Genomic DNA, 22,091 nt, shown 5'->3' on the forward strand with positions numbered 1-22,091 from the left:
TGGTTGTAAGAGAGATTATTTCCATACTTCCCTGTTAAGAACTAGCCAGATCTTTCCACTTTTTATGTCTATTCTATGTTGCTCTATGAGGGAAATAGGTGGTCTCTAAATATAATAAACAAAATAAAAATCTGTAATAATATCTCCTGAGCTTCAGTTCAAACCGTCTGATCAAAATGTTCTCCGAAATAAGGATATCATATCAATAACATGGGCAGTTAATACACTTTGCCAAACTTTCTGTATTAATTCAAAAACTATTTTACAGCCTTCTTTGAAAGCGAAGGGGTAGCTATGATCTGATAGGAAAGATTGCCTTGATCACAGTTAAACCCATACCAGACCCTGACATCTCTAAAGTAGATGAACTAACTTTGAGGCTGAGGTGTCTTCCTGTCCTACAATATTCTCTCCACACCTAATCTCTGAAATGTCAAAGGGGATGCCTTGCAAATGGTCTTGTCTTCGAGGTAATTTAAAGCCTGCTGCCATGCTAAATGGAAAACACAGGGAGCCCAGTCTTGTCCAAATACAGAGTCAACAGCAACTGTCAAGAGGCATAGCTAGCTCCAGGCAATCTGATCCTTCCACACACCGTAATCTCCATTTTATTTTACTTAATGAGGCAGGAGTTAAAACAGTTGACCTGATGAAAGTCAGATGGCAGCCCTCATGGAGCAAACCCCCTGCTGTATTCTTGTCCCTGACACCCTTTGTTACCTCTAAGCGAGCTGAGACCAGGCTGTGAACCATGTAAGGAGGAGGTTTCTAGGTTAATGAAAAACTGCAACACCATTTCAGAAGCTGGGCTGAAAAGTAATGTCTTCTTAATCTACAGAAACATTCCTGAAGTTCAACTATATTAAAATTTAAGGAATGCTGTTATATTCTGACAAACAGAAAGACTGATGTATTATTATTGCTATGATCATCATCATTGTCGTCATCATCATCTATTTGGTGGCATTTTATAATCCCTTAATAGCTGAAATTGAATTCTTAACAGGCTTCTTTCCAACATGTAGGCTGAAAAAGTATCTTGCATAATGCCGCACTTTAACTTTATTTTATTAGCTTTCTGTCAAGGATGTTCAGCTCCAAATCAGTTTATCCAGCCCTGTATTATCATCAAATGACGAGAAGACATTTTAAGAATCACTCACTGTTTTAATCCCTTATGGGATTAAAGGAAAATGTGTTATGTTTTACACTATTTTGTTGTCATTGTTGCTCATAATTTTTTTAAAAAAGAAACTGTTGCTGTTTGCTGAAATACAGTATGAAATATGCTGCTTTTCAACTGCCATGATATCATTTTATTGCTTTTTATAGGGAAAGAAAAACAAAACAAAGAAAACACAATGGTTTAAACATGGTCAAATAACAATTTGCTACTTTTTATAGCCAAATTTCTAATCACTGAAATATATGAAAATCTGGGCAATCAACAGCATAAATCATTTTCATAAATCTAAGTCATTATACACTATGAATGGCAAATATCAATGCTTATCTGACTATAAGACTTGTATGATAGCTTTAATCCTTCTAAAGCAAGGGTATCAAACTTGCAGGCCGGATGCGTCACACGCTGGCCATGCCCACCGCCATTTTAGCGAAGGGGGGAAAAGTTGTGATACATCACGTGATGACAATGTGATGCCGCGAGCTTGACACCCCTGTTCTAAACATGTTTTAGTATGGCTGTGCACTGCCCTGAGTCCCTCGGGAGAAGGGCGGTATAAAAATGTAAATAATTAATAAATAAATAATAAATAAATAAAGCCCTTGTTTGAGTGAAACCAGTATTTTTATACCAGGAAATTATGCTGCTAATATGGTCAGTTTGTAAACAACTTAATTCAAAGGCGTGCTTGGGAGTTGAATGTATTTTTATATGATGTTTACTTTTGTAAGGATTAGGTAAAAATAAGATCAGTTCTATAATAATACAGGTAGTTCTCGACTTACAACAGTGCAAAGTTACAACAGAACTGAAACAAGTGATTTATGACCATTTTTCATACTTATGACTGTTGCGGCATCCCCATGTTCACATGATAAAAATTCAGATGCTTGGCAGCTGATTTATGACAGTTGCAGTATCCTGGGGGTCATGTGATCACTTTTTGTGACAAGGAATGGGGAAACCAGATTCGTTTAACAACCGTGTTACTAACTTAACCACTGCAGCAATTCACTTAACAACTGTGGCAAGAAAAGTAGTAAAATGGGGCAAACTCACTTAACAAATGTCTCAACAACAAAAATTTTAGGCTCAATTGTGGTCATAAGTCGAACACTACCTGTATAACAGATCTGATTTTAGAAGGAGAGTGTTCTGCCCCAGCTACGGACCCCAAAGAACACAGCACACACACAGTCCGTACAAACCTTAGTTTACTAATTAAGGACTACTAATGAGCTTTTTTAGTAGTTGTTCGAATACAAGTACAGTTTAAATCAGTCTTTTCTGAACATGGGCTGTTAATTTAATTTCATTAACAGCCGACAAGAATCCAAAGAATAATAACCCAATTCTGAGGTACAGTATTTCAGATAACCATAATCTTACTGTGGTTGGCAGAATGCCCAGAAGCAATTTGCAGGAAAACTGACAAGAGAGAAACAAGAGCCGAATCAAACATTTTGGAATCAAGACGCGAAGGAATATGAACGAAGTTGTTTCCTGCAAATTGCATCAGTCGTCGTCCTTCCTTAAATAGGCTAGGGGAGTGGCCAATTAGCCCCAAGCCTTACTCTCAAGGAGACCCCCTCCTGAGGAGCCACTCCTGCCTTTTAACAGCTCTGCGCGCTCGTGCATCGAGAAGAGGCTCCTCCTCTTCTTCCTCTTCACTTATGGGAGCTTCTGGAGGTTCTGAAGGCCCTGGCTGAATCCCTGCCTCTGGCACCACTTCTTCTCCAACCTCCTCATTATCTGACTTGAGCGCCAGCTGCACAGGCTGCTAGTGCAGCACCACACCAGCCTCCTCGCTGTCAGAATCAGCTACTAACTGCACAGACCGCTGATGGGCCACAACAGAGAGAGAGAGAGAGAGAGAGAGAGAGAGAGAGAGAGAGAGAGAGAGAGAGAGAGAGAGAGAGAGAGAGAGAGAGAGAGAGAGAGAGAGAGAGAGAGAGAGAGAGAGAGAGAGAGAGAGAGAGAAGTACCCCGAGTAAATGAATAATGAATGATTTATGCTGCTGGTCATTCTGAGATCCTATGAGCTGTCCAGAGAGTTATCAGATATTATAACTCAATTATCAATCCAGAACATGCTTTCTATACAGCTGTGATGGCAAACCTATGGCACATGTGCCACAGGTGGCACGCAGCACCCTCTCTGTGGGTACGCGAGCCGTTACCCCAGTTCAGCTCTGCCACGCATGCACGTGGCAGCCTCCTGCCGGCCAGCTTGTCTCGGGTCTCTGCTGCGCATGCATGGGAGGTAGAGGTGTGCGGGGGGGGCACATGTGCATGTGTGGGAGGTGCAAGTGCAGGCCATGCGTGCATGCACAGGGTGCGTGTGAGCTACGAATGCATGTGCAAGGGTGGGGCACATGTGTGGGGAGCAGGGCACATATGCGGATGAGCACACACATTGAAATTTGGGGGTTCACGTGCTTTGGGCACTCAGAAAAGGTTAGCCATCAGTGCTATACAGCATATTAATGGTGTGTCATATTTCAATTCATTTTAATACACTGTCTTGCAGTCCCTTAAATGGGCGTTGACTTACCTGAACGCTTCTTCTCGTTGTTCCGGCTACAGTGGTCAGGATCGGGTAATGCCATGATCCAGTTATTGATTGAGTCTGCATAGCTGAGAAGCTCCTCCCCTTTGTCCTGCTTCCCAGCTTTCTGATGAAAGACGACGACGCAGACAGGCACTTTGAGCTGTAAAACAAGGGAAGAGACAGATCCACAGAAAACTTCCCACCTACGAGGGCCCAGACAGGGAGGGGCTGACCACTGTAGCCGGAACAACGAGAAGAAGCGTTCAGGTAAGTCAACGCCCATTCTCGTTGATCCCGGCTCCAGTGGTCAGGATCGGGACATGCCCAAGCAGAACCCTATAGGGAGGGACTAGCCCGAGCAGGTGGGGAAGGAACCCGGAGCACCTGTTGGAGCACCCTACGTCCGAAGGCCGCCTCGGCCGAGGCGAACCGATCGAGACGATAGTGTCTGATGAAGGGAGTGGGGGAAGTCCAGGCGGCAGCCCTGCAGACTTCCTCTAAGGATGCCTGGGTGGCCCACGCCGCTGAAGTGGCAGCGCTACGTGTGGAATGGGCTGTAATGTGCCGAGGCACCGGAAGGGAGAGGACTTCATACGCCTTGGCGATGGTAGCCCGAATCCAACGGCCCAGAGTGGCCGATGAAACTTTCCTGCCGAGGGAAGAAGGTTGAAATGAGACCAGGAGAGATTCCGACTGGCGTAGGGAGGAGGTCCGTCGCAGGTAGATGCGAAGGGCCCGCCTGACGTCCAGGGTATGCCACGCCCTTTCTCGGGCGTGGACGGGATTGGGGCAGAAGTCAGGGAGCACTAATTCCAAGGACCTATGGTAAGGAGAATTGATCTTGGGAAGAAAGGTGGGGTCCAATCTGAGGACCACCCTGTCGGGGTGAAAGATACATAAGTCCTCCCGAGCTGAAAGGGCCGCCAAATCGGAGATCCTCCTGGCCGAAGTAATGGCCAGGAGGAAGGCTACCTTATAAGAGAGAAAACGAAGCCCAACTTCCCTTAGGGGCTCAAATGGAGCTCTGGTAAGAGCCTCTAGGACCCGGGGAAGATCCCAGGTAGGATATCTATGAAGAGGGGCCGGGCGAATGTTGGAGGCCCCCCTGAGGAACTGCCTAACTAGAGGGCGGGAGGATAGGGAGGTCCGGGAGCCACAGCAAAGGATAGAGGAGAGAGCGGCTACTTGCCTGCGGAGTGTGTTGGGTGCCAAACCTGAGTCAAGACGATCCTGCAGATAGATGAGCACCTGCTCCGTAGAGGCTGCCGTAGAAATGATGGAGTGGCTGTCGCACCAAGATGAAAAGGTCCTCCAGGTGGAGTCGTATATGCGAGTAGTCGAGGGTCTACGGGCTGCCTGGATGGTGGCGACGACTCTGGGAGGAAGACGCCGGGAGCTCAGCAGACGCCGCTCAATCGCCAGGCGGTTAGCTGCAGCCATGCGGCGTCCGGATGAAGAAGTGAGCCCTGGCGAAGGATGACTTTGTCCGGGGGAAGGCACCAGGGAGGCCGAACCGAGAGAGCCTTCAGGTCCGCGAACCAAGGCCTGCGAGGCCAATGGGGGGCGATTAGCAGCAGCTCTGCCTTCTCTTGTAACATCTTCCTGATGACCTTGGCCACGATGGGGAGAGGAGGGAAGGCGTATAGAAGGCCGGGAGGCCAGACACTGTGTAGAGCATCCACGGCCTCCGCTCCTGGTTCCGGAAACCGTGCGAAGAACCTCTGGGTCTGTCGATTGCTCCGTGTGGCGAAGAGGTCCAGGACTGGAACTCCCATGCGAGATGTGATCTCCCGAAAGAGAGCAGGTTCCAGGGCCCACTCCCCGGGGTCCACCGTGGTCCTGCTCAACCAATCCGCCTGAGAGTTCTCCACCCCCGAGATGTGAGTTGCCCTCAATGACCTTAGGTGCAACTCTGCCCAGGAGCCCAGTCTCTCGGCTTCCTCCATGAGATGCCGAGAGCGGGTCCCTCCCAAGCGGTTCACGTGGGCCTTGGCGGCCACGTTGTCCGTTCTGACCAGGACATGCTTGTCCTGAACCTCGGGGGCAAAGACTCGTAGGGCCAGGTGGATGGCCCGGAGTTCCAACCAGTTTATGTTGTGCTTTAAATCCGCCTGGGTCCATCGACCCTGGGCGAGGGAGGAGGATAGGTGGGCCCCCCAGCCGTGAAGGCTGGCGTCTGTAGTCAGTATAAGACACTGAGGAACCCTGAACTCCCGCCCCTGGAGAAGAGCTCCCGAGGACCACCAATCGAGGGACTGGAGCACCTTGGGAGGAAGATGGACCCGCCGGAGGGAGGACCCCAACCCCCGTTTCTGGTAAGGTAGGAGGAACCACTGCAGGTCCCTGCAGTGTAGACGTGCCCAGGGAACTATGCCGATGCAAGAGACCATCTTTCCCAGGAGTTGGGAGAGCGAAGCCAGGGAAGAGCCCCTCCCTGCCTTCACTGCCCTGACCAGAGACCGCAGGCTGGCCAGGCGATCCTGGGAAAGGTAGACCTTGCATAGGCTCGTGTCGATGATCGCCCCCAGGTGCTGGAGACGCGTGGCCGGGACCAGATGGCTCTTGGTCCGATTGATAGAGAATCCGTGGGATTCCAGGACTCTGAGAGTCGTTGAGAGATCTTGAAGGGCCTGACTCTCCGAGACCGACTGGACCAGAAGGTCGTCCAGGTAGAACTGCATCCGGATGGGGATGGACCTGAGGAGGGCCGCGATGGCGGCCATCAATTTTATGAATACCCTGGGGGCCGATGAGAGGCCGAATGGAAGAGCCCTGTACTGATAATGCTGGCTCAGGAAACAGAAGCGGAGAAACCTGCGGTGGGCGGGGAGGATGGGTACATGGAGATATGCCTCCGTCAGGTCGATTGACGAGAGGTAGTCTCCAAGTCTGATGCCCTCCAAGATGGTCTGGAGGGACTGCATCTTGAACCGCCGGTACACTATCCGGCGGTTCAGGGATTTGAGATCTAGTATCGCTCGCCATCCCCCCGAAGACTTCCGGATAACGAACAAGCGTGAATAGAAGCCTTGTCCGAGCTGCTCCTGGGGCACCGGCTCGATGGCTCGGATGACCAACAAGTGACGAATGGCTGATGCCACCAGGAGCCGGGAGGATCTGTTCCGGGAGACGGGACAGTGAAGAAATCTCTCTGGGGGGGTGGAGAGGAATTCGAGAGAGAGGCCAGAGCTGATGGTCTCCCTGACCCAGGTGTCCGACGAGGTAGCTGCCCACTGGCTGGCGAAGGAAGCCAGGCGGCCTCCAATGGGAAGCTGGGCCAAGCCGTCAGCGTGATCTACGGAACCCCCGCCCCCTGCTCCCTCGAAAGGGCCGTCTGGACTGACCTCTAGGGGGAGGACCTTGGCGGTCCTGGGGTCTAAATTGCCTAGGTGGGGGGAACCGTTGGCGACGGCTCCCAGAGAAACCCCCGTCTGAAGGTCTGAAAGGACGGAAATTGGATTGAGACCTGAAGTCGGAACGCCGAGACAAGCTGGGCAGAATACGGCGTTTGTCCTTGGACTCTATGAGGAGAGGCTCCAGAGGGGCTCCAAAGAGCTTAGGGCCTTCGAAGGGGGAAGATGCTAGACGCCATTTAGATTTGGCGTCGGCTTGCCATTGGCGAAGCCAGAGTAGACGCCGGGCAGCTATGGAAGAGCCAATGGCCTTAGCAGCGAAGCGGGAAGAATTTAAAGTTGCATCCGCTGAAAAATCTAGGGCTGCAATGATTTTGCTTATGTCCTGCTGGGCCCTTAAATCAGAGACAGGGAGCCTGGCCTGGAGTTGGCGGAGCCACAAAATTGAGGCCCGGTTAAAAAAGGAGGCGGCCAAGGAGGCCTTGACCGACCAGGCAGTAGCCTGGTGAGATCTAACAAGGGAATGTTCCAGGCGCCTATCTTCCGGGCGTAGGCCTTCCTCAGGTGGCCCTGTCAAATTAGTGGGGGCAGATAGTTCTGCCACAGGCTGGTCCACAGAAGGGACCTGCAGGAGAGAAGATAATTCAGGAGCCAAATTATATAAACGTCTGTCTAAGACATTGGGACTGGGGCCAGACGCCGGAGCCGCCCATTGGCGTTGTAAAACATCCCGAAAAATCTTGGGGCCCGGGATTTCTTCAGATTCAATGGTAGGTACTTCAAAGAGGGGTATAGATGAGGAAGGAACCTCCCCCGTGTTGACAGATGAGGCCTGAGAAGAGCCCAAACCAGTAATGGCCTTGGCCTTGTGGAGTAGGGAACGAAAGAGCTGGGGCTTAAAGAGCCCCACAAATGCTGGTTGGTCAGGGCCTAAGTCTTCGTCCTCAGACAAATCCTGATCCATAGGATCAGGGGCGGATATGGATTCCTTATCAGAATGATCAGTGGACTCTGCATGGGCAGGGGACTCAGGACCCTGAGGGGCTGCTTCTGCTACAGAGAGAATAGAGCCCTCAACATCCACCTGTGAAAAAGAATGGCTGGACACCCATGAAGAGGTCCTCTGCATTTCTTCCCTAACCCCCATCCTAATGGCCTCTCGGATAAAGGAAGCCAGGTTTGGAGCTATTTGGGGCTCAGGGGCCGGGGCAGGGGGAGCCAAGGGTGTGGAAACCTGTACAGGAATCCCCTGGGGCTGCGAAGGGGCAGAAGAAACCTCAGGTTGGGGCCCAAATAAGGCTGCGTTAACTTCCTTCAACCCTTCAGGCAAGGGAGAGTCCCTATCTGGTGATAAGGCAGGGGAGAGAGCTTGCCCTGGGTTATCTACCCCCTGCGGCTGGGCAGGGGAAGCAGCAGGTTCTGGGCCTGTGGGAAGAGGTACAGTGCTAGCTGAAGGTGTCACCACCCTAGAGGGATGGGGGCTAAGAGATACATTCTCCTGTAAGGAAGCTGCTTGAATGGCCTTCTGGATGGCCTTTTCAATAGCCTTGTGGCGCTTGAGCTCTTCCTTTGACATAGCTGCAGATTGGGAGGGCTTGGGCCCCCTGGAAGTATGGTGGGTCTTCCTGCTTCTCTTAGCAGGCACCGGGTCAGAGGAGCTGAATTCCTCCTGTTGTGGGGGGTGCTTGGATGTCCTGGCAGGCCTTTGGGAAGCCATCTGAAGGGCCTGTAATTCCTTTTATTAGAAGAATAGGCCTCCAATAGTGAAGCAATTCCAGGAGCCTGGGAGAAGATCAGGCTATCTGATCCACCCACGGAGCAAGGGCTGTGGATTCAAGCCGCTCCGCCGCTGCGCTGTCCCAAACGAGCCGAAGGAAGGCTCTGATGTCAATCCAGCACTCTGCAAGCTCGTTGTTGTCTGAGGCTTTTCCAGCAGCAGCAGTATTACAGCTATCGGATCCCAGATAGCTGGCAGAGATACCTCAGCCTGGCCAGGCAAGAGGTTCCAGCCACGAAGGCTGCAGTGGTAGAGGGAATAGCCCTCCACGCAGAAGTGAGGACCAGGCTCAACCAGCCGGGAACCAGCAGGCCTCACAGCCAAAAGAGTTTTCTTTTGGCCTCCAGCGGTCTCGGGTGCGAACCCCTTCGCGCTGGGAGCTCAACCAAGAGGTCTGGGAGCTAGAAATAAACTGGAGGCAAAAGGGAAATTTTTGCCAGAGCAAGGCTCAAACGTGCCTTTCTCAACCGGATTGAGTCAGAAAGCTGGGAAGCAGGACAAAGGGGAGGAGCTTCTCAGCTATGCAGACTCAATCAATAACTGGATCATGGCATTACCCGATCCTGACCACTGGAGCCGGGATCAACGAGAACTGTACAGTTCTTGCTAAACATTCCTAAACGTTATCTCTCTGAGCAATTTTCAGTGTTCTGACCCCACTTTGCAGAAGTACTCTATTGATATCATTAGGAAGCTATTTATTTTCCTCTTCCTCTTCTGGAAAGCAGGATTGAAAAAAAAAAAAACCTTTCTTCCCCCCCCCCCAATTGAACAACTTTTTGCACCTTCTTTTCCCACCCCCACCCCCCATTCTTTAACCCTTCTTTTCTTGTCCTGTCTTAGCTAATGGGCAAAAATGACACGGGTATTCAACTGTCTCTAAGAGCTTCAAAAATGCATAGTTTGCTTCTCTGTCTGACTTGGCATGGATATTATAGTAATAGCTTTCTAAAAGAGTGGTGTGGTGGCCTAGAGGTGGAGCTCTCGCCTCGCAATCAAGAGGCTGTGAGTTTGATCCTAGGTAGAGGTAGATATTTCTCTCTCTGGGCACACTGAGAATATATCTGCTGAACAAAACTCCACATTGGTGACAGGAAGGGCATCCGGCCATTAAAACACTCTGCTAGCTCCATTCAGTTGCTCAGACTCCACCCCGCAACGGATTATTTGTTAAAATACAATGATGATAGTAATAACTTTTTAAAGTAAATATGTATACTTTCAGGATTGAGGTGAACCTATTATAAACATATACACAAAAGTGCCATTTATTCTATATTCAGTACAATTACATCTCCAAATAAAGACATATAAACCAACATATCTACAACATACAATGTAAGAACTGCAACAACCACTAACAAACAGGCAGAAGACCATCAGAATGAATCCATGAACACCAACTGGCAGTCAGAAGACATGATGAAAACTCTTTAATTTCACAATATATAGACAGATTTAACCGTAGTTTCAATTGGGAAAATGTGACAATCCTAGACCAGGGACTGCCAGGAACTTTTTAGAAGCCAGGTACTCTGACTAATCAGCTATCAATAGACACATAGACATTAAAAACATCTATAGACTATGCAAAAGAGACAATCAACCAGCCCAAAAGAGAACAAAGACTCCAGCACCTCTGCACCAGTAATCAGCAACCAGATCAACATAGATTAACTCCAAGGTTAATTTTAGAGCAACAATCAAGTAAACTATACCCCAATCAAGAAACTGCCAAAGAGCCATCAGTAAACAGCCCAACCAAAGAAACTCTAAGACCACCCCCACCCACACAGACAAGCAAGTCACCAGAATATAAATTGACAGCTAACAGCACTCCTTACTAGCACTGATGATGTTATCTAGTTGGGTCATGAAACATCTGCAAGAAAACAACCAAGCTCGGAGAGCACCAAGGACCCCTCATTTCAACTCTGAGCCTTTATTGAAACCAACATATAAAATGCAGACTATGCATACTACCAAAGAACAAGTAAACAAAATATATCCAAATCCTAAAGATATTTTTTATAGAAGGTTGAATGCATGCCAGAAGTCATTATTTTTAAAAGTGGGGTTCTTGCTCAATTTCTCTTTAACCAATAATAGTAGACGAAGAAGAAGCACCAAAACCACAACCAATTTCCCTCGAGAAATCCTTTTTGAAGTACTAATGTGAAATTTTTTTTTGCATTCATCCGAAAAACCATCAGGTAAAAGAAAAAGGGATGCTTAAATAGCATTTAAATAAAATTTCCTCTCACCCTTTCCGCCATTACTTTTGTAAAAACAGTCGGCTAAAATCTGAAAGTAACTCCATGAAAAATGGGAACTGAATTCAAAAGTTAACTGCCCCCATTATGCACTCTTATGTGTTTTTATTGGAATGTAAAAGAAAAGAAAAGAAAAGAAAACCCACACCTTCCAAAACTCCTGGTTAACATGCTTCACTATCAAATTACTTCCCTTAGTTCTATGCATATTTCAAAATTTACCCGTTTCTAAAGAACAAACTAGGAATTAGACCAGTGGTGGGATTCAGCCAGTTCGCACCACTTCAGGAGAACCGGTTGTTAACTTTCTGAGCAGTTTGGTGAATTGGTTATTGGAAGAAATAATTAGGGCAGAGAACCGGTTGTTAAATTATTTGAACCCCACCACTGAATTAGATCCATCAAATGTAGGTTGTTCTTTATTACCATAATTGGACCCATTGCAGTTGTTAATTGGACCTCCTTGCCTGACTTGATTTTACAACTGTTTATACCTGTGATGGCGAACCTATGGCACACATGCCACAGGTGGCACACAGTGCCCTCTATGTGGGCACACGAGCCGTCACCCCAGTTCAGCTCTGCCACATATGCGTGCGTGCATCCTGACAGCCATCTGGTCGTCAGGTCTCTGCCGCGCATGCACAGGGGGCAGGGAGCATGCGGGGGGGCTGTGCACGTATGCGTGGGTCTGTGGCATGTGCGGGGGCGTGGTGTGTGCAGGGAGCATGGCACATGGTGCATGCAGGGTGTGCGGTGCATGTGCAGGGCTGCGCACACATGGGCGGGGGATGGAGCGCATGCATGGGGGCCACACGCGCATGTGCAGGATTGCATGTGCATTGTATTTTGGGGGTTCGGGCACGCTTGTGCACTTTGGGCATTCGGTCTGGAAAAGGTTAGCCATCACTTATTTATACAACCAGTTATAAATGCAAATTGGTTGCCAAGTGCTCAAAATGCAGTTACGTGACCATGCAGGGAGGTGCAGCAGTCATAGCTTTGAGGACAGCTCATAAGCAACTATTTTTTAGCCCATTGTAAGTTCAAGGACTTAAGCGAAGACTACCTATTTCTATGCTGTCATCTTTCATTCAGTTTCTTAAAGAAATAGCATTATGAACTATGAAAACTAGCACTATGAACTATATGATTTTTATATTATATTTATAAATCTAACATGAAAGCAAGTACATGTGGAATTAAATACACAGAGTATAATAATGCTTAATTCTTTTCAGATAAAAAGAAAGTTCTTGCTTGTGTATAACCAAAAGCATTTCTAGCACTTCTATATTATCTCAGGAAAACCTCAAATCGTAAATCAACATGAAACAGTAAAGAAAACACATGAGTTTCAAATATCATGTCATTTGTCAAAATAAATAATAAAAATGAATGCAGAAAGTTATTTTGGTAAGGGTATGAATTTGGGTGGGGGCTGTTCTAAGCAACAAGATATTTTATTCTGTTTTATACTTTTAAAAACATAATACAATTTGTAGATTTGTACACAGTTTTTCAAGAAATGAGAAATGGGAAAGGCATTTTTTGGAAGTTTGGTTATTTATACATATATGTGGATATGTGCAATTCCTTTTCATCAAAAGAATTTCCAAGCAATGAAAATAAATATAACCAAAAATGGGCATGCAAACACAAAATGCAATACAAACAAATGTTATTCTGGTGGTGGTTGGAGCATTGCTCTGCAAAGGAATAGGACTATTCACTAGAGTAATGACTATGTTTGATCAGGAATTTGTGTCATTGTTCTCCAAACTGGCTTTGTTTGACATATTATAATAGCATCAAATAACCTGGCTACATGATTCAAAATATGTGATACTTCCTAGGAAAAATCAGGTATAGAAAACATGATGGGGAATTTCTCTAATAGTTAGCACGTTATAATTCTAATATTATTTGTATTCAATATAGTGATTTTATTAATACTAAATCTCCAGTATTTTAAAGTACAACACCATGCTAAACAATCACACAGTTTTGCCAACCTGGCTCACCTTTTCAAATCTAGTATGTCTCAAATGTGTTCAGATTTTGAACGTTCTGGTTTCAAAACACTTGGAAAAAAGAAAGTTGAAAAAACTATTTTTCATGCCTTTTACCAGCTTCAGGAATGGCCCTTTTATAATGAGCAACAATTAAAACATTGTAACTGCTTCTTTGCATCCTCTTGAGAAATGAACAATAAAATAAGACTCTTATTTTCCCAAAGACACATTGAAATATATATTTTTTTTATCCATAAACTGCTCAATAAGAGGATTCTTGTTTCTAAAAAAATCCCTCTAGACTTAGAATACACACTGCTACATCTGCTAACAAAAACACACTGAAAGCACAAAATGCAAGATATTATCTCAGTTTTATTCATTTGCAGGATGGATTTGGAAACCTAAAGCATAATGTTGTTATTTTAGTGCTTTATTTAAATATAGTATTAATGGTCAGCTTTTTTGGGAACAATTGATGATGATATGGTTACGCAGTACTTTAACTATTTGCATTTCTCTCTTTTGTATCTGCAATTTCTAGTTGTCATTGAATTGAAACACACACACATACACATGCCTGAGAAACTTCACAGACTCACATATCCAAAAGGTCATGTTAAAAAGACTGTACTCATAAATTATCTAATGTTAGCTCAGTGACATGAAAAATAGTTAAATATAAGGGACCTGATATTATCTTTAAAACAAAGTGGTTATTTAATGCACACATGGTCCATCACTGGTAAGAAATCAGGCATAACAGTGGTCTAACTCTGAATTTTCATCTGTGGGTAAGAAACTAGGCATGACCACAATCTACCCTGATTGTGATTTAATGTCTCATGCCACCAACAAATCATTAACATCTGTTAATAACCTACCCACCCACTCTGTTGAAATGTTTTGAAATATCTTATGTGCACCATGGATGTCTCCAGAGTCATCCCATTTAAACTTTCCCAGTTGCTCAATTAAATATCCCTTTTTAAAATGTACACACAAAAAAGAACCCCTGTTTTTTTGGGTTTTTTTTTTTTTGTATTCCTGCTGTGGCTTTCCTTCTCTAGTTCCAACATCTGCTTTCCCCCCAAAATCCATTTTTAAGCATATGCTTTTCTTGTAAACATAATCCACTGTACTTTCTACTATATCTTCTGATTCCAAATATATTTTTATGATTTTGTAATATGCAAAGTATTTAACTATGTCATATGCACATTGCAGTAGATTTTATCCCTGCTAGCAAACCCATTTCTACTACTTTTCTTATCTCAGAAGTTTGTTTGGAAGAAAGATATCTGGAAATGCAGAACAGGAGAAAAAAACATTTAAAAATTCTTTGGCTAGGATGAGATGCTCATATAAAAAGGTCTGAATTTCTGTTAAGGAGGAAGAAACACATTTTGATGGCAAAGGAATAGCTTAACTTGTGCTCCATACAGTAATTGATTTCACATCTGATTTAACAGGTAGAAACATAAGTTAGTTCTTGATAATGTTTTAGGTTAGGCAGAGGGAATTCTTGTTCTATGTAGCAGATACTATAATTCTAAACTAATTCTTGTTCGGTGTAACAATTATCTAAACTTATGGGGCTGTGGCAAATAAAATGTTGAAGAGTTATAATAGTACGAACAATAATAACAGCAGAAAAGAAAGACATCTACAACACTATTCATGGAGGCATACCTCTATAAATTTTAGGAAAACTGCCCCCAAAACTTTGCAAAGAGGCAGATAAAAATCAACAGTCTGAAAGACACTGATAGGTAGGAAAATGATAGATTTTTGTCAGTAGGCAAGGCTAATAATTTGTACAAGCAAAGATCAAACTGGATTTTGTACAAACAAAAATTAATTATTGCAATATCTTTTACCTGGTCTCTGAATACAATACTCAGTCTACTTAACTGATTAAATATAAGGACACGGATAATAATATTTTATTCAGAAGGGAAAAGAAAGAGGCTAGTTGTGCTCACGCCTCTTTGGCAGTTTCATAGCCACAGGATCCCATTCCAGAGAGCACCTCATTCCCATGACCAAGTTTTTTTGTAGAATAAACTTACATGTAGGGGTAGGGCAGTAATATATTAGAAAGCTTCCCACCGCTTATATATGATGGCTACCTGTAGGTGAATTTGTTTTTCCACCAAATATATAACTGAAAATGCAGTCTGGTGCCTTATTATGAAAGACAATATTTTAAAAAGTATCTTAAGAAACAACTTTCCATAATAAAGTCTGCAACTATCCTATCTGGCATGAGAATAGTGTTAATCAGCTGCAGCTTTTTCCAGGGCAAGCAAATGTATTTCACATTTCAAGCAAATTTCTTTTCTGCCTTAGCCACAGAGAAATGATACATGAACAATCAATGTATACTATGCCAGTATGATATTTTTTTCAATAAGGAGGTAATACTACAAGTGTGTAGGAGAAAAGGAATCCTTTATTCTGCTAATAAATTATTTAGAGCACCCCATTTTCTACTGGAAATATATGTCAGTTTAAATCTGGGGTGGGGAACTCTGGTTCTTTATGACCTGTAGACTTCAACTCCCAGAATTCCTGAGCTAGTATGGCTGGCTCAGGAATTCTGGAAGTTGAAGTCCACAGGTCATAAAGGGGCAAGCATTCCCAACCCCTGGTTTAGATGAAAGATCTTTGGAATGAAAAATGTTAATTTCGTGGTATAAGGTATGCCTTGTCTTCAGCTTGGCCTGTTAGGGTGGATCATGACATACCGCCATGATCAAGAAATATAGTTGCCTTTGAAGTTGCAAGTCACATTGATTCTAGGAACAGAAGGAAAATGAAAAAGGTGTTAGCACCTTTTCTAATAGATTTTATTAAAAGTTCTAAGCCTATTTTTTTTAATAATATACTGGTATGTTAGTCAAAAAAGATCCTAGCAGACTCCTGATTTTTTGCCACCATAGACTCACACAGTTCTCTTCCTAAAATATCAGGAACAGGAAGCAGGATTAACAATTATATAGAAACACACACAGAGAGACATAGAGAGAGAGAGAAACACAGAAACAGTATTTATCTATCATCCCCATTTACTTTACTTTCTCCAGTGTATGTAAGTTGTCAGTAATTAAAGTGACAAAAAGCTAAACGGTCACCTTGTTCTAGATCCCTGATAATTGCAAGTATATACAGTATACTTCTATACAAAAGCCCACCCACAAATATTTTGCTACCCTGTTTCCTGCAAAATAAGACATCCCCTGATAATAAGCCCAATAGGGCTTTTGAGCACAAGGCAATAAGGCCAAGCGCTTATTTCAAGGTTCAAAAAAATATAAGACAGGGTCTTATTTTTGGGGAAACACAGTAATACTCTCTTGAGTAATTTATTTTTTATTCATCCAAATAGACAGTTCTTCTCCCATTGGTGACACTTGCCATGGAACAATGATATTATGCCACCTATTTAATATTTGAAATATACAAATATTTCAATAAAACATTTCCGCAGCAGATCTGGTAAGATTGTCTAAATAAACACTGGCTGAAATAAGTATCCTGATATAGGCTTCGTTCTTATTTATTTATTTATATTTTATTTTTTCTTAATCTCCCATTTCCCTCTTCTTAATAGAAAGGTATTCTCCTGTCAGCTTTACCAGGTAGACTAGGCAGGAAACCTGGCCCGATAAGCTAATTCTACTTCAGTGTAATGCAATATTAACAGAATCATGCAAGCCTGAAAGTACAATCAACGCTCCTGCTTTACAGTCCAATAACTCAGGGAAGGTCCCTCCAGAGTCTCTTGCTCAGTCCATTATGCAGCTGTGGCCTATATACCCTGTTATCTGACTGTTCCGTAGGCAGTGTCTCTTCACTCAGTCTCTGAGGTAATTCCAAATATAATTACAAATTTCTCTTTGGTTCAACAAAAGATGAACCAAAAGATTTGTAAAAATGCATCCAACTTATTTAGTCTGAAACCCCATGCACATTTATCTGAAAGTAAGTCTTGTTGATGTAAATGTTCCAGATAGACACAATAAAATTGCATTCTCAATCATTAATTGTTCAATTGTTAAAAATAATAGGTTATCTTTAGAATCCCATGAAGGAAGAAAAGGCATTCAATAATGACCAGCATCAATTTTTAAGGACATTTTCAGATTAATTGCAGGATTTATCAATTATCCTCTTTACAAAAATTGGGGTATGAAGTGTAGATTAACTCCATAATGGTATACCCCAGGCAATATTTTGTCTTAACAGAGCAGCTAAAAGTCGATACGCTTGGCAACCAAACTGGATATTGCATCCCTCATGTCAAAAACCACAGAGGCAGCATGATCGCATGACTTCTGTAGATGCCATACAATAAACAAAAAAATAAAAATAAAATAAAATTTACAAAAATTCAATAGAAAAAAATGTACAAAATTGTGAAGTCAGATATAGAAACAAAGGACCTCAAACAGTAAGCATGATCTTCTTTTCAAATTGAATATTTCAGAATAGATTTCAGCAGTGCTTACCTAAAAAAAAATGGGGAAAAATAATAAAATAAAAGGAAAAGACACTTTAAAAAACAACAGCTGGAAAGATATCAGAAACATATGCAGGAAACAGAGCTGTTCTAAAAAGTCCAAACCATCAGAAATTAGTCACAAACATTAATTGGAAAAGAATAGCTAATAGAGAAATGTGAAATTAATTTTTCACTAGAAATGGCCCTTACCATGGAATTTCATGCTTGCGTTTCATACAATCAAAGAAATGTTTGACTTAAAGTGTTGTTTTAACTAATAGGCAATAGCAAGCTATGTGATCTAATGCGAGACATCAACATCCCTCCTAAATGAAGGAATGTTCGCTGCGTCTATGTGATGTGGTTGGAGTATACTGAAAAGGATACTGTACCTTCCAGTTGACATTACTTAATGATTATGTCTTTGCACTCTCTCTAATTTTTAATCCTTATGACATCTTTCAATTCAAAACATTTCTCATCTGCAGTATGAGTCAAATACTACTCAGAGAACAAAATCATGTGACATTCTTTCTGGAAACATCTACTGTACTTCTATTTCTTATTTCTTATTCAGATTGGAGGACTGAATGTATCAAGACTCTTAAATTTAAAAAGCAAAGCCAATGTCCTTAATGAACGTAAATATAAAAGGTGGGCTGGTGGGAAAACTACCTCAGTTCAAGGCCACCAAGCTCTGTGCCAAGTAGCCATTAATTCAAAACAGCAGAACAAAGTCTAAAGTTGAAAACTTTAGAACACTGAAAACAAATTCTGACATCAATTTTGGGAAAGGCTTCATTCTTGATTGTAAAAATGATCTTAATCTCATTGAGCTGCACTGTGAGTTTTCTCCCAAGTCAAGCAAGAACTGAATTTACAGAAGAAATGTCAGGAGATCAATGATTTAATGTTAAGCTCAGATATGATGGCTGACACATTTGCCGTCTACCTGATCATTGCTTTGTCTACTTCAGTTTTGTTTACAGTGTCTTCATTGGCCTGCCACTTTCTCTCCAAGAATATTTCCCATCATTCTTCAAATGGAGTCTGAATTTGGAACCATTTAGTATAAAACACGTACTCTACACTAAGCTATGGCCCAAATATTGGCCAATCTGATTGGAGATTTGGAAATTTTGGATTCTGTCTTCCTGACACTCCTCTTCCACGTGTGCAGGAATAAAAGGTACAACTGGGGAAATTTTCTGATTGCTGCTATATCCTCCATCAGAACTGTAAACTGATTGAAATAGAACATTACCAAACAAGGATGGACAGAACTGTATCATGTTTTTTCACTGCTTTTCTTCATTAATCTGCATGTTAAAATGTACTCATGAGCATATATGTTTTAAAAATTCATACTTTAAAATTTACGTTCTTACACATTTCTAAGTAAAATGCTTTCAGAATACTAAATTTATTCTTTGATGAAGGAGAAACTTCTAATTTTGTACTTAGTACAGATCTTTGAATGTATCACAATATTTTGAAAAATTATCAAGATTGCACCAATCTACACATTCTTCTGAGAAAAAGAGAATCAACCTGGCTCACAAGCACTGTTTTCAGATATATGCTACACTTGTTTCCTTCATATTTGTTGACAACAATGCTCCTATGTCAGCCTTCCCATCTCTTCTACAAATCTTGGCTCTCTTTTCTCTGTAAACAGATTTTCTTAATTACAGTTGACTCTGCCTTTGCCCAACAAATGGGTCAAATTAAAAGTCAGTGATGCAATTTTCAGATGCATTGCACAAAGTAAGAGATAATTAAATTGGAGATTCTATATGACAAATAGAAATTCCTAATTATGGATAAGAGAGATCTATTGGAAGTTACTGATTTTTTTCTTTAGTTATGGATTGCATCTATCAATCCTCACAAATGCTGCATTTGTTTGGTTTAAGATAAAGTTCATGGAAATTTCCTGTATTTTTCTTCTTCAGGAAACTTCATGACACTTAACCTCAACTGCACAAATAGTTCTAGAGACAATCACAGTGAAGTGACTGGCTGAATTACACTCAAAGATATGTGCCATATATATTTATTTTATACTGTTTTAATTTTACAAATGTAATTTAGCAGTCACTTGTTGATATGGATGGCTATAGAAATCAAATAAATAAATAACCAACCAATCAGGATGTGCATTGTTTACTTTGGATTTAGCATAAAATTGAACCAAGCTAATATACTTTGTTAAACATATAGCAATGGCACTTAGACTTATATACTGATCATAGTGCTTTACAGCACTTTCCAAGTGGTCTTGAGCAGTGGTGGGTTCCTCCCTGTTCGGTCCGGTTCGGCCGAGCCGGTAGCGGTGATGATATGACATCACCAAACTGGTTCTCCCCCCCCCACCCCCCACGTTATTCTTACCTTTTATTTGGTCCCACCCCCAATCTATTGCTGCCTCCTGAGTCCCAGCTGATGACTAGAGGGAAAAAAACTGCTTAAACTCTTGCCGCGGGGCTTCAAAGGGCCGTCCTACAGCTGATCAGTGTTAAAAGCAAACAAATGAGTCGGGTCGTAAGTGCGAGGACTGGTCGTAAGTACGAGGACCTTCCAGAAATGACTCTGACCAGCTAGCCACGCCCACCTAGTCACATGACCTCCAAGCCACACCCACAAAATAAGCCACGCCCACATAACCGGTAGTAAAAAAATTTAGAACCCACCCCTGGTCTTGAGTCAACATATTTCCCCCAACAACTTGGGTCCTCATTTTACTGACCTCAGAAGGATTGAAGGCTGAGTCAACTTTGAGCTGATCAGAATTAAACTCCTGGCAGTAGCAGAGTTAGCCTGCAATGCTGCATTCTAACTACAGCACCACTACGGCTCCTATAAAATGTTAAAACAACATATGGCTTGCTGCAAAAAGAGAACCATGCAAACATGCAAAGATATAGTGGGTTAAATTTCTCTAGATTTCTAATTTCAAATATCCAGGATGCAGAATTTGTGATAGCCACTGTGGGATAGGAGTTAAAGGACTGGACTAGCACTAGGGAGGTCCAGGTTCAAGTGTACCCTCAGTCACAGAAGCTTTCCGTCCCTCAGTTAATTACACTAAGCACTATATATCTTGCCTTGAGCTTGGGAAGTAAGGTATGATGTAAGTCTAACAAATAAATAAATCAAAATCTTAACATATTCTAACTTTTATTTTGAAATGCAAAAGGCAGAAAAAAAATCCCAGCAGCTTTCCCAGAATGAGTCAGGTGCAGTGTTCTTATGTTAACTGACTGGATGTGATTTTTAGAAACAGAATCTGAAACATTTACCATGACAAGCATTTTTGATGATGATGATGATGATACTGTGATAACCACAATGCTAGCACTAAACATGTTAGTATTTTTAAAAGCATTTGAACAAGTGGTACTTGCCATCCATACATTTCTGAACTTGCCTGAAGGTGGCTACCATGAAACTACCCAACTGCCATGTACAAACAGAGGTTGAAAGAATACTTTTGGATGACTTTTTAGAACATGACTTGCTGTGTCAGACCACATCTGCAATCAATATTATTTTATTTCTAAAGCAATATGTCACTTCCAGCTTCAAGTCAAAACAGTACCTCAGATGATATATACAATAGAGAGGAACACACACACAAACACCTTTCTATGGGCCCCTCCTCCGTTTTTTTTAACAAAAAGGATCTCAGGCTGTCACATGAAGAGTGCATTTTATAAAGAGGTATTTAGCACCTCCAGATGACCTCCAAGCAGAAATGCATCGTGCCATTTAAATTCTGCCTGTCAAACGCTATGAAAAAGATTAAGTAAATATAAATGCCATTAAAGGGAGAAGTTATCTTAGTTGGACAAGTTTGAGCGTTTTGAATTCTGACAGCTTCCAATTTGGATGCCTTCCAATGTCAATAAAACTTGTTCAAGCAGAACCTTACCTGGTTTTCACCACATCGAGGGGATGCATCAGGCAAATTTCTACAAGACCTGTAAGATGATAGAAGAGAGAAGCCTGGTAAATATATTTGATCTCTACAACTATTGAAGTATCAAATGTTCTAGTGCTAAGCATGTTTAGCATGGGAAACAAGGATAACACAAAAGCTTGTTCTTTTCAGATTAGCCCAGTGTCTTCTTTTGAGACAGTAAAGTTTTGGGGGAGAAATTAAGCCTTGATTAAAAACTGTATTGAAGTGTTAAAACGTGAGCCAAGACATTATAGGCTGAAATTAAAGATATCTCACTAATTCAATCTGCAATTTTACCAATATATTATTTCTCTGCAGCAGTGCCAATCTGCAGTTTTGGAATCTTAGAATACTAATGCTAAGTGTTAGAATCTTGTGGTTCACAGAAAGAGGGCAAATGATGAAATTTATGTTGCAAAAACACAATACATGCTATGAGATTTATTTACCTGCATGCAATGTCAG

The 22,091-nt window shown here is 42.6% G+C and overlaps 1 protein-coding gene across 1 annotated transcript in view; it reads right to left on the reverse strand.

Annotated features, from left to right (window-relative positions):
* The window catches only part of SLC25A21 (solute carrier family 25 member 21), a 129,127-nt gene extending 107,485 nt beyond the window's left edge, over positions 1 to 21,642 (reverse strand). The window contains exon 1 of the mRNA XM_070940569.1: positions 21,597 to 21,642. Within this exon, the coding sequence (XP_070796670.1) occupies positions 21,597 to 21,625 (29 nt within the window). The 5' untranslated portion in view covers positions 21,626 to 21,642. The remainder of the gene's footprint in view (positions 1 to 21,596) is intronic.
* Positions 21,643 to 22,091: the final 449 nt, after the last annotated feature.

Source organism: Pituophis catenifer, unplaced genomic scaffold (assembly GCF_029215685.1).
Source record: "Pituophis catenifer annectens isolate HBS135680 unplaced genomic scaffold, rPitCat1.0.hap2 SCAF_1, whole genome shotgun sequence".
Lineage (NCBI taxonomy): Eukaryota > Metazoa > Chordata > Lepidosauria > Squamata > Colubridae > Pituophis > Pituophis catenifer.